This window comes from Calidris pugnax, unplaced genomic scaffold, assembly GCF_001431845.1.
Source record: "Calidris pugnax isolate Ruff unplaced genomic scaffold, ASM143184v1 scaffold277, whole genome shotgun sequence".
Classification (NCBI taxonomy): Eukaryota; Metazoa; Chordata; class Aves; order Charadriiformes; family Scolopacidae; genus Calidris; species Calidris pugnax.
The window spans coordinates 1,314,415-1,326,887 of record NW_015091023.1 but is presented as its reverse complement, the minus strand read 5'-3'; the positions used below and the strand labels follow the sequence as shown (position 1 = coordinate 1,326,887).

Here is a 12,473-nt window from a genome sequence, read left to right as displayed (position 1 = left end):
CTCCCGGTGCGGCGGCGGCGGCTGGCGCTGGCAGGTGGCTGGGGGAGGGCGAGCCGGGGGAGAAACTCCGCTCCCGCCGGAGGGGGGTCGGAGGGGGCCGCGGGTAGCTGCCGGGCCTGGTTTGCCTCAGGAATCCCTCACGGCCCGGGCAGGCTGCGGGCGTTCCGCTGGGGTGAGGTGCGGCCCCGTCCTCCCGGCGGGGGAAGGGGCTGGTGGGAACACCTCGGGTCTGCAGCGTCGTATCCAGGGGCTAATTAGGGCTTGCACGTAGTTAGTTGGGCGGGGCGCGTGTAGGGGTATGTCTGGGCGAGGGAGCAGCGCGGAGGTGGGTGGGTGCGGGTTTGGGGGGCAGCAGCAGCAGCAAACAACACGTAAAGGCGAAGCGAGGTTATCACTGAACAAAAGAGGGAAGAGCAGCTTTCCACTTGTTACCGGAAACGAGTGCGTGCGGGGTTATTAGTGCACCGAGGGAAACAAAACTTAGTAGACTGATGATTTGCTTGCCTAGTGATAATTCCTTTTTTTTTATTTTTTTTTTTTGACGGCAGGCATCCCCATTATCTTGTTTCTCGGAGTTCTAAATACCTACACAGTGGCCTGCTGGCTCGTGTTCGTAACTCTGAGGTGGCCTCTTGCACTTCAGAGGGACAGCGTGTTCTGCAGGCCCTGTTTCTTTGCAGTGTGCTTAGGGGCCCCTAAGCTCTTATAAATGAGAACAAAATGAATGTAAAAAAAAAAAAATCACACACAGATTATGTGTGTTGACATTGGTTGTTCTTAAAAGCTTTTTCACAACTTTTGTCTAGCATAAATGTTTTAATTTTTTTGCTACCAGACTTACATAGTGCTACATTGTATTTTTTGTTCTTTCTGTTCAGGGATTTATGTTTAGGGATTTCTTTTTTTTTTTTTTTCTTTTGGTGCCTTAGGAATACTATGTATCTATTGTGATTTCTTTTAAACTTTTTCTTTTCGTCGACTTCCATTTTGTAAGTTTTTTGGAGGTTTTTTATTACATCTTGGTGAAGAGCAAAATTCAGTAGTTTTCCCAATGGTATGCTTTATGTTTTTCACCTTGGGCTACAGGAATGTTAAGTCTTTGACAACAGGTATGAAAGCTGCCTAGTCTCTCTGATAGCTTATCAGTTCAGGCTACACACAGCCTCCTGAAATGGTTGGGGTTTTTTTTGGCAGTCGACCTTTTGGGAAGCCCTCTTTAATTTAAATGTGTTGTGTTTCCTTTGATAACGTTGGAGGATAGCATGGCTGTGTTGCCAGAGACTTGCATTATTATTTTACCTTAGGCTATTTCTTTAGTACTTTCTGGGTTTGGTTTTCTTTTGTTGAAAGTCAGAACTCTAATTCATCCCCCAGATGAGGATGCAGTTTGAAAATGTTGTGGAAGCCCAAACTAAAATCTGTTTAACTTCTGAAAAAAATAGGAAGTTCTTGGCATAAAAGACCACTACAGTCTCTTTATAGCATGGTTTGCTTCTGGCTATATTCCTAGTTTGATGCAATTTTATTTAGTGGTTACTTGTGAGTTGTATACCTTACTTTTTCTCACTCAGTTTTGGAAATTTTTGCCATGGTTTTCGATGTTCTCTTGCAAAAGAAAAGGGTTTTTTTTAGGTGTAATAATTTGAAACTAAATTCCTTTTGTCTTTGTTTAGTTTCCGGTTTGTTTATAAGAGCATTTTGTTGATCTCTCTGGTCCACAGAAATTTCATTTGATGTTTTATATCTCCATTGTACATGTGGACTAGAGGTAATTGTGTTATTTCTCAAATCTGTTCAAGATGTTTAGTCTTGTGTCTTCTCCTGTGTTGGCTAAGTGGTTGTTACATGACAAAAGTCATGACAAATTAAAAGGTGATTAAACAAAGTCAGCAATTTCTCATTTCTCCTTTGCATTGTTGAGCACAGTTGTCTGCTGGCTTCTTGTAAAAATAACACAAGTCTGGAGTACAGTAAAATTACAGGGATGGTTTTGAAATACTATTAATTGCTTTGTAAATTGCATCTGTCCCTTGACAGTGCTTGATTGTAAAAAGGGAGGTATAGTTTGCAGAACATGAAGGTCAGAAGTGCTGCTTAGCACTTAAAGACGGTCTTTTGGAATGGTTGTGATATTAATGAACAGAAACTCTTTTAATTCCAGTGATATTGCATCTTGAGCTCCATGAATGCTTCCAAATTGTCTTTGTGAATGTGCCTTATAATTGCTCGTGCATAAAGTCCAATAGAGAGAATATATGAGCAGCACTGAATAAACAGATGTTATTTTTTTTAAAAAGCAAAAAACCAAACCAACCCTCCCAAAAAACCCCATACCCCAACAAAACCAGGCCAAGCCTACAGCTTTTATTATGAGCTGGATGATACCTTGTGTAAATTATTATTTAAGTGGCTTGGAAGCTACACATTTCTGATTGCTGGAGAGTAAGGAATGTAAAGTATGTGTTAAAATGGAATGTGCCTATGATATTTTGCTAAGAGACCATCTACTAATAGACCTAAATTGAGTGTAAAGCAACATGTTAACTTGTAGCTCTAAATGCCTTGTGGCTTCTTCAGAAATCTGAGGGCTGAAGCGTGTATATTTTCATGTACAGGTAAAAAAACTGTACGTGACAGGTTTATAAATCGCTAAGTGCTAGCAGGAACCACTTGTAGTGCCAAAGTGTCTGAGAGAGTCAGTAATACGCTGGTTACTTGTGGAGAAAGCATCACTTCAAAATAGCTGAGTGCTGTTGTGAATCTGCTTCAGAATAGACTTGAAGTGGAAGGATACAATTTGATTCATTTCTGTGGTTGGTAAAGTGCTCATTCTGGCTTGTGTAATCAGGTTAGAAATAGAATATAGGCTGTTAAAAAATGCAACAATGAAGTTTTTGTATTGGTGAATGTTAAATTGCTACCTCTGATATTTGATTTTGTGTGTGGAGGTAAATAGTGGCTTTTTTCTCTTTATCAGATCACCCAGAAGACACAATGAGTGTTAAAGCTTTCAAGCTTGTTTCTGCTGTTGAGCGGGAGATGTTAATGGGAGACAAAAATCACATCAACATCGAATGCATTGAGTGTTGCGGAAAGAACCTTTATATTGGAACCAATGACTGCTTTATCTATCACTTTCTGTTGGATGAGAAGATATCAACAGCTGGAAAAATAACTTTTGCTGCCACCAAGCAACTGCATAAATACCTAGGCTTGAAGAAGCCCGTGAGTGAGTTGAAAGCAGCCTCTGCCCTTACCAGGCTTCTCGTCCTTTGCGACAACACAATAACACTAGTTAACATGATGAACTTGGAACCTGTCCCCACTGGTGCTAGAATCAAAGGAGCTGTGACATTTGCAGTAAATGAAAACCCTGTGAGCGGGGATCCTTTCTGCGTGGAAGTCTGCATTATCTCAGTCAAGCGGCGGACCATTCAAATGTTCATGGTGTTTGAAGACAGAGTCCAGATAGTGAAGGAAGTGGTTACTCCAGAGCAACCCTGTGCTGTGGCTGTAGATGGTTATTACTTATGTCTTGCACTTACTACACAGTATATCATTCTGAATTATAATACTGGCGTCTCCCAGGATCTGTTTCCTTATTGCAGCGATGAGAAACGGCCAATTGTGAAAAGGATAGGCAGACAAGAGTTTCTGTTGGCTGGCCCTGGAGGCCTAGGTGAGACTAAGGATTTTAATTTTTTTTGCAATTTTTTTAATTTCTCCCTGTTAGTTTCTCTTAGTTTGGGAAGCACAGCTTAACTAAGTAAACGTCGTGCACAATAATGATGATTTTCTTCACAGGGCTATACTGGAACGCTGAGATAAAAATGTAAATGGTAAATTTTTGGCACTGAGTTTTAGTATAACTCTCCTACTCTCTTAATGCATAAAAGTCTGATTGTTTGTCTTGTCATCCTGTCTGTAGAAAGCTTCATTTCTGTATAGACTGCTAACAGTAGTAGTATGTTGCAGCCCAGAGTAAAAAAAACTTGGTTGGTACCATGTGAAACTTCAGAAGCTGATGGCCTCTCTGTAGTGACTAGCTGGACTGGGTTTGAGGAGCCCTGTGTTGCTATAAAATTGTTAAAGTAGATGAGTTAATTTTTTCCTCATTTGCTATTAAGAGGAGTTCATACGAAGTCCATTTTATAGATTGTAACAGACTACCAAGCAGGTATGTTGTACTACAGTGCTAGTAAGAAATGTTAGTGGGAGTAAACTGTATCCTCACTCCTAGAAGTAAACTCTGTCCTAATTGTACATGTTGTCAGATACTACCCAGGTTTTATGCTCCCATTTGCTCATTTTTTCATAGTATTTTTCAGCTCTGTATTATAGAAAATGATAGTGTAAGTATTGCAAAACCAAAGTCAGATCATGTGAAATAATGCCTTTGTCTAATAGACAGATGATTGTAAGGGCTACTGCTGCTGTAATCTGTCTAAATCAACAATACGCTGTGAGGTCAGTAATCTTGAGCTTTTTTTGGAAAGCTGCACTATCCCAGAGCTGACAGACCGTAGGCAGAATGCTTTCATGCTGTTTGCCATATGACTCTCCATTAAGGAAATGCAGTTTATGTGTCTTCCCTGACACATTAGGAATAGTATGACACGCAAATCACAAATATTCAGGCCCTTAATTCAAGGATCTGTATGGGTTTGGGGTCTTTAATATAAATTCCAAAGAAAAGCAAGCTTGCAGTCACTCATTTATATTGAAGTTTTGTCTTGTGACTAGAATGTGACATGTACATCAACTCACTAATTTTTCTTGAAAGAAGTAGAGACTCGTTAGAATATCAGTTTGTGCAAATTACAGATGTTCCCAAATGAGCTTGTTTTTTCAGACGTAGGGTTTTTCTAAGTGGTCTTGGTTGCCACATCTTATTCAGACTGTTAGTTGCTTTAAACATGGACATGCATTTGTGGACATTGACCATTTTAGTAGTGCTGTGAAAGTTAGAATACCTGAATTGACTGTCTGCAAGTATTCTGTTTTGACATGTTTCTAAGGAGATCCCATTTTTAATTTAATCTCTATTTATCTTTTTAGGAATGTCAAACCAAATTCTGTTCAACTGGTTCATTTCTTTTTTCGATTTAAGAAGAATAGCAAAATCATAATTGTATCTAGTCAAAAAGCAGAATTTTTAGTCTTTTGATTTTATCTGATGTCCTAGAAGAGAGCTATGCAATAAGACCTTTACTCATAAAATCCATCATCCTTGTCTAAGTAGATTGTCCTGGAGTTAAAATATCAGATATATATCTTAATCAAATGCACTTCTGCAGATCTAGACATTTCCTTTATCCCATAATAGAGGCAAAATTCACCTTGTACTAACTCATATACCTTAAAAAGACTGCTTACTATGAAATCTATAGATTTTCCTTCCGTAGCAAAATTCACCTTGTACTAACTCATATACCATAAAAAGACTGCTTACTATGAAATCTATGGATTTTCCTTCCATAATTCAGTTTGTGGGGGGTTTTCAATCATCTGTTCTCTGTTCCCTCCCCACTGTTGTTTTGATTAATATTATTTGTCTAGTTCCTCTTCCTTGGTAAAATTCTTAGTATCTTTAACACTTGTTTTTGAAGTTGTGAAGTTGTTGAGCGCATTTAAAACATCTAAGCATTCTAAATCTTGGCATTTGAGGTAGGCCTTTGCTGTTAAGTGAATGGACTTAAAAAGGCTTGATGTAAATCTTCAGTTCTAATTTTGGTTTTCTTTTGTATGTCTTATTGATTAGGACATGCTTGTTTGGCATTTGGTAGAGCATCTATGCTAAATTCAGCCCATTTCACTGAGGTGAATGTATTCTGCTTTAGTGTATTTGCCTTTATGGTGTTTGAAGTGACATTTATCTACATTAATTTGCTTTTGAGTTAAGACTGGCATTTAGAATGGCAGAATGCAACTGCTTGAAACAGTTATCATAAAGTAAAACATCTTTGAGTTTCTCAGGTATATAACCTTCTTCATTACCTGGACACTTCGCATTTAAAACTGATTGTTAGAATTGTTCATATCTGATCCATGGACTTAGCCATTCAGTATGTTGTCAGCTCTACCTGCAATCAGTATGTAGCTCGTTCTTTCAAAGGTTGTTAGAATTGTTCATATCTGATCCATGGATTTAGCCATTCAGTAAGTTGTCAGCTCTACCTGAAATTAGTATATAGCTCGTTCTTTCAAAGGCAGGAGGAACTTCATTTTTGATGCACCTTTGTTCTCTCCAGTAATTAGTTAATTCAGAATAGAAAAGCAGTTCTTTCTGACTATGTATAAAAATATGCTTACCAAAATTAAGTTTTTTATTTCATGAAGCTCCTGTTGTATGTTTCTAATAAAGTTTCTTTACAGCAGGAAATACGGGAGGAGGAACTTCATTTTTGATGCACCTTCATTCTCTCCAGTAATTAGTTCATTCAGAATTGAAAACCAGTTCTTTCTGACTATGTATAAAAAATATGCTTACCAAAATTCAGTTTTTCATTTCATGAAGCTCCTGTTGCATGTTTCTAATGGTATTTCCTGCTGTAAAGAAACGTTAAGTTTTTAAAATTTCAGTGAACAGTTGGCACGGGGTACACTTTCTAGCACCAGCTGGAGCAACTACCCCAAAACATCAGAGGCCTTGGCTCAGACCGAGCTCCTAAGGGGCGGGTTAAGTTTTTAAAATTTCAGTGAACAGTTGGCACAGGGTACACTTTCTAGCACCAGCTGGAGCAACTACCCCAAAACATCAGAGGCCTTGGCTCAGACCGAGCTCCTAAGGGGAGGTGCAGCTATTCAGGACTAGTAATTAGTTAATTCAGAATAGAAAAGCAGTTCTTTCTGACTATGTATAAAAATATGCTTACCAAAATTAAGTTTTTTATTTCATGAAGCTCCTGTTGTATGTTTCTAATAAAGTTTCTTTACAGCAGGAAATACTAAGTTTTTAAAATTTCAGTGAACAGTTGGCACGGGGTACACTTTCTAGCACCAGCTGGAGCAACTACCCCAAAACATCAGAGGCCTTGGCTCAGACCGAGCTCCTAAGGGGCGGTGAGCTGAAGGGAGTGCCTGGTGTCCCCTTGCTGAGACTGGGGTAGGGAGAAGTTTTGTCCTTTGACTGCAGGAGATGCATGCCTTGTTCAGGCTTTGTGTTGCCAAGGAAAGGAGATGCAGGAGGAGCTCAGCACAGCGTATGGCATCAGGGGTGATGAAAAGGAAAAGAATCTTCTCCAGAACCCAGGCATGAGCCTGAACCCCAAGCTGTACTGAGGGAAGGGCAGGCTGAGTCTCTGCTTGTTCTGTGATGGCAAAGCCTGGAAACTTGTGACTTCTCATAGAAAGAAGAGTCCTCCTTCTTCTCTGCCTGCAGATCTGCTTCTATAGAATATGTTCAGTGTTCTGGTAGCAGATGAGAAGCTGGAAGCTCTGTCCAACAAATCGTCTGAGCCTGTACAATGCAGTAGCACCAGGAGGAATGTGTGAGTGAGGAAGAACAACTTGAGGAGGAGTGGGTGGATCGTGCAGATCACAAACTGGATGCACAGCTTGTGGTGATGAGGGATTTGGCTTTTAGGACTATGGATCCTTATTTAAGGAAGAGAAGGGATCCACCAGGCCAAGTGAGGCAAAAGTGGTTTTGCCAACAGGCTGACTGACCTGCTGAGGAGGATTGAAACTAGGACTGGTTGTTGTAGGCTGAGTTAGCCAACTCAGGTTGATGTGGATGAAAGACTTTGTAATCAGCAAACAGGGCTGAAGAGATCCTGCTTCAGGCACGCGTACATGAAGAAGTGTGTACAAAACAACATGATGGTGGAAGTGCTCTCGCTTTTTCTGGGAAATCAGCACAGCTGTGTGTTAACAGCTGAGGTAGGGCTTACCCATTACATGAGAGCAGCAGAAAGGTGTGGTGGTGTTCCTTGGGACAAAGGAGGAGGCATCTGAGAGTTTGTGGATTAGGATTAGAAGGCAGGGTAATGTGGCTGACATTGTGGTGAGTGTCTGCTACAGACCAACTTATAAGGAAGAAAACGTAGGTGATGCCTTCTTCAGATAACAGAAAGAAACCTTTATTTGCTGGCCCTGGTTCTTAGGGGCCACTTGAACTACTCTGGCACCTGCTAGAGGGGCAGCACAGCAGGGCACAAGCAGTCCAGGAGATTTCTGGAGTGCGTTGATGTTAATTTCTTGACACAGGTGACTGAGAAACTGATGAGGGAATGTGCTTTGTTGAATCTGGTTAGAGATGTGAATGTCAGGGGGACAGCCTTTCTGCAGTGTCCATGAGATGGTAAATTTTAGGAACCTGAGAGAAGGGAATGAGGCAAAAAGATCACAAGACTCAATGGTCTTAAGGGTCTTTACCAACCCAAATAATTCTATTACAAAAACTGTTGCCCGCAGGTTGAGGGAGGCAATTTTCCCCCTCAGTTGTAGTGAGACTGCGTTTGGAGTGCTGAGTCTGGTTCAGGGCTCCCCAGAATACTGTGGACATGCTGGAGTAAATCCACAGAAGAACCAGAAAGACCACTGAGTGATGGGAGCACCTCATATGTGGAGAGGCTGAAAACACTGGGATGGTTCAGTCTGAAGAAGAAAATGCTCGCAGAGATCTTATCAATGTGTATGGGGAGGGTAATGAAGGCAGTGGTATTGTATTGTATCCAGTGAAAGGATGAGAGGCAATTGATACAAACTGAAAATGCAGGAAGTTCTACGTAAACATAAGACAACAAATTCCTTGTTGTGATGGTGGTCAAACCTGGAAACAAGTGTTGGAGAGGATGTGGAGTCTCTGCTCTCAAAGATACTCAAAACCTGACTGGGTGAGGTCTTGAGCAACCTATTCTAGTTGACCCTGCTTTGAGCAGGAAAGTTGGACTAGACAGGTCTCCAGAGATCCTGTCTTGCTTCAACTATTCCATGGCTTTAATGATTAAAAAAAAAAAAAAAATAGAAATTTTAAATACCTATTTTTTAGTTTATTCCTTTTGCTTTTCCAGAATAAGATCTTTTCAGTGGTGCTTGGTTTGAACGGTTGTGAAGTGATTGAGGAGACTACAAATGGAGCTGGTGAACTGAGCCTTATAATTTATAACAAGCACACGGGTACTAAGCAGAATGATTCACAGGAGATTACACAGAGCCTTTTCTCATAGCTGATGACACTGCATGAATCAGGGTAGTCAGTAGTAACCACCATGTTCCTGTGTTGGTTTTGCCCATTGGTAGTGTTCCTTGTCCTGTCAACTTGTATGATAACTGACAATTTCCATATTCCTTTTTAAATAAGTAATAATAGAGAAGTTTTATTTAAATCTTTACAGATATTTTCACTAAGAAGCCTTTTGTTTTAAAACAAACAAATAAACAAAATCTACAGCGTATTGCACAAAGTCCTGAGTAACCTGATCTAAGTTGGTCCAGCTTTGAGTGGGAGAGACTGGACTGGATGTCCTTCAGAAACCCTTCATTTATTTTATGATTCTGTAAATTTCTAGATCTCTTGGTGCTGAAAACAGTGTCGCTGTGTTTTGGGTAACTCTTGTAACCTTTGGATAGCATATGCATTTTTAATACAGAATTGATTACTGGCTTCATCTCGGTTTCATCAAATGCATTCATGTTCAAACTATAAATGCATTTAAACTATAAAAAGGCCATGGTTTCTGATTGTAGTTGTCACATTTACTGTTATCCTTAGGTGAGAGCTAGATGAGGACAGGAAATGCATCATTCTGTCACAGAAGCTCTAGTTATTGAGGGTAGAGGGATGTAGAGATACATTGCCTTGGAAAAGTACTGTGCATTGCTCTGCATACCATTTCACTTCCATAAAGAATTTTTTAAAATTACCTATAAAAGAGCTCTGTCGTCAAAAACAAAAAAGAAACCGAAAAACTTTTAAAATCAGGTTTTTATAATATTTTTTAAGAATGTCAGAGAAATAAAAATTCTAAGAATTAATACTTCAAATATAACTAGCCCTGGGTTTGCTACTGGTTAGTATGTATTTAACTGAAATTTTCTCCCGCTTTTTGAAATGGGATTATAGCACAGAGTGACAGCTGAAATGCACTAAAAATGGATAGTGCAGTCTGCCTGATGTAAAATTCCATTCTGATCAGTAAGAATATCAACAAGATCTACAGAGGAAATTGGGAATTATATAATATGCCCCAAAAAAAGTATTTTCGGTGAGGTGCTCTGACGGAAAAGCTGATCAATATAGTGAAAAAGCAAATAGCATTACTTGCTAAGTCAGAAGTGAAACTCTTATTTTGTGTTGCACCCTTAGTCAGGGGAAAGGGCTGATCATTTCAAAGCTGCTAGAAAGGATCCAGAAGCTTAGTCTCTACACTGTAGTCCTGTAAAAATCTACAACCTTCTGGTTTTCTTTTTTTTTTTTTTCCTTCTGCCCCCCGGCTACCCTTGCCTCATTATCCTCTGTTTGGAAGAGATTTTTGTAAATTGAATAACATAATCTTTTAATCTCCTCTGTCCTTTAGAGATCAGACTTACTCTACCAGCTGTCAAGTGGCTCATTCCTGCCAAAGAACAATTTTCATGGGCATGTCTTTCTAATGGCATGAGAATACTGGTTTTAAGGGGGTATGCATTCATGTTTAGAGCAGAAGTTTACATAGTGCTTCAGTACTACTCAGCTGGCCAAGGATTACTGATCTAGGTTTGAAAACTTTGACTGGAGTTTTTCTTCAATTAATGTCTCAGGAGGAATTAGGGAATACCAAGTAGCATAAATAGAACCAGTGGCATGTGATCCAAAAGGAAGTCCAACTTCTGTTAAGCTGGGAGAAGGAAGGAGTTCAGAATAGACAGGAGGAAAGATAGTGGCAGAGAAAAACACAAATTAACTGAAGATTCAATATGGTTATTTTCAAGACAGTATTTTTTTCAAATGATGGAAAACACAGATGTCTCACAGGGTGTCTCACTTGTCTCAAGGAGCTGGACCCTTGTTCTGTAAAAAATTTTGCTGTAGTAAAGATGAAGAAATGAACTATTGTTTGTCAACTAAAATGCTTTTTAGACATTGGCTGCTACAAGGAACAAATATGGCTGTGTTACTAGATAGGTCAGCCAGTGCAAGTCTGCAGCTTCTACTAAGGCAGTGTTGTTTCAGTGCTGGGTCTCACTAAATATTTGTGTTTAGAAATTATTTTGAGCTACTTGGCTTAATTCTTATTAAAAAAAAATCTGAAACTTACTAAACTTTAATAGTTCTTGCTAGTTTCTTTAAGTATTCGTTGCTTTTCAGTTTTTGGTGTTGTCTGTTTTTGTGGTGAATGAGGAAGAAGAAAAAAAACCCATGACTTTCGAACTGGAGTAACCAACAGTAAGGTCCAGGAAGGTGTGATGTGCTGTTGTGATGCCACCTGTTCTTCTGAGACTTTCTATTTCTGTACCTTGGTACCTGTGCTTCGTGTTGGGAAAACAACAGTCTTCAATTAGCACGAGCCTCAGGCTTTGTTTCTCCCTTTTTGTAGGCATGTTTGCAACTGTAGACGGGATTTCGCAGCGTGCCCCTGTGCACTGGTCAGAGAACGTGATTGGAGCAGCTTTGTGCTTCCCTTACGTGGTTGCTCTGGATGATGAGTTCATTACAGTGCACAGCATGCTGGACCAGCAGCAGAAGCAAACCCTGCCTTTTAAAGAAGGTCACATTCTACAGGACTTTGAAGGTATTAAAAAGGACGTTTTTTTTGTATCGCTAGCCACCACTGCCCTTTTAAAGAAGGTCACATTCTACAGGACTTTGAAGGTATTAAAAAGGACTTTTTTTTTGTATTGATAACACTGGAATAGCCACCACTGTGGGCACAGTCACTTTTGTTTGGGTTTTCTAAACAAAATATCTAGGAAGCACATTAATTGTGAAACTTTTATTGCAAATGCTTTCCCAATTAGATTCCTGCAGATTGTGATAGGAAAGCTTTAGCCATCCAATATTCCACACTTCTAACAAAATGTATGCTCATTAAATGTGCTCTAGTTGTCCGATGAATTGTTGGGTAGGAGTCTGTGGGGCTAGAGTTTTTTCTTGTAACTTAATTATTTCTTTCAGAGGAGCAATGTTAATTTAATGCTACAGGTCAATGATTGTGAGTTACAGGTATTTGTCCACGGGCTGTCCTGACAAAGTTCTAACATCTTAAAAATTGTTCTTTTCTATTCGTTTCTTAAACATCTTACACAGGTATTTTAAAGGAGATATTTCATAAATAATTGTTAAACAAAAAATACAAAAATATCTTTTGATCTATTCTTCAATTAATAACTTTTAAGTGTAGAGTACATTGCGTTGGTATTTTTTTTTCCAGGAGAGCTGCAAACTTTAGCACTGTGAACTGTATGTTACTTGCTACCTTTGATGTACAACTTACAATTTTGTAGTGTAAGCCTGTAGAAATACCTGGCAGTGAAAAGTCCCTGTTCTCTGG

General features: G+C 39.5%; 1 protein-coding gene across 1 annotated transcript in view; it reads left to right on the top strand.

Annotated features, from left to right (window-relative positions):
- Positions 1 to 7: 7 nt before the first annotated feature.
- Positions 8 to 12,473, top strand: part of TGFBRAP1 (transforming growth factor beta receptor associated protein 1) — a 35,909-nt gene continuing 23,443 nt past the window's right edge. Inside the window, exons 1-3 of the mRNA XM_014955845.1 lie at positions 8 to 34; positions 2,978 to 3,679; positions 11,520 to 11,714. Of these exons, the coding sequence (XP_014811331.1) occupies positions 2,995 to 3,679; positions 11,520 to 11,714 (880 nt within the window). The 5' untranslated portion in view covers positions 8 to 34; positions 2,978 to 2,994. The remainder of the gene's footprint in view (positions 35 to 2,977; positions 3,680 to 11,519; positions 11,715 to 12,473) is intronic.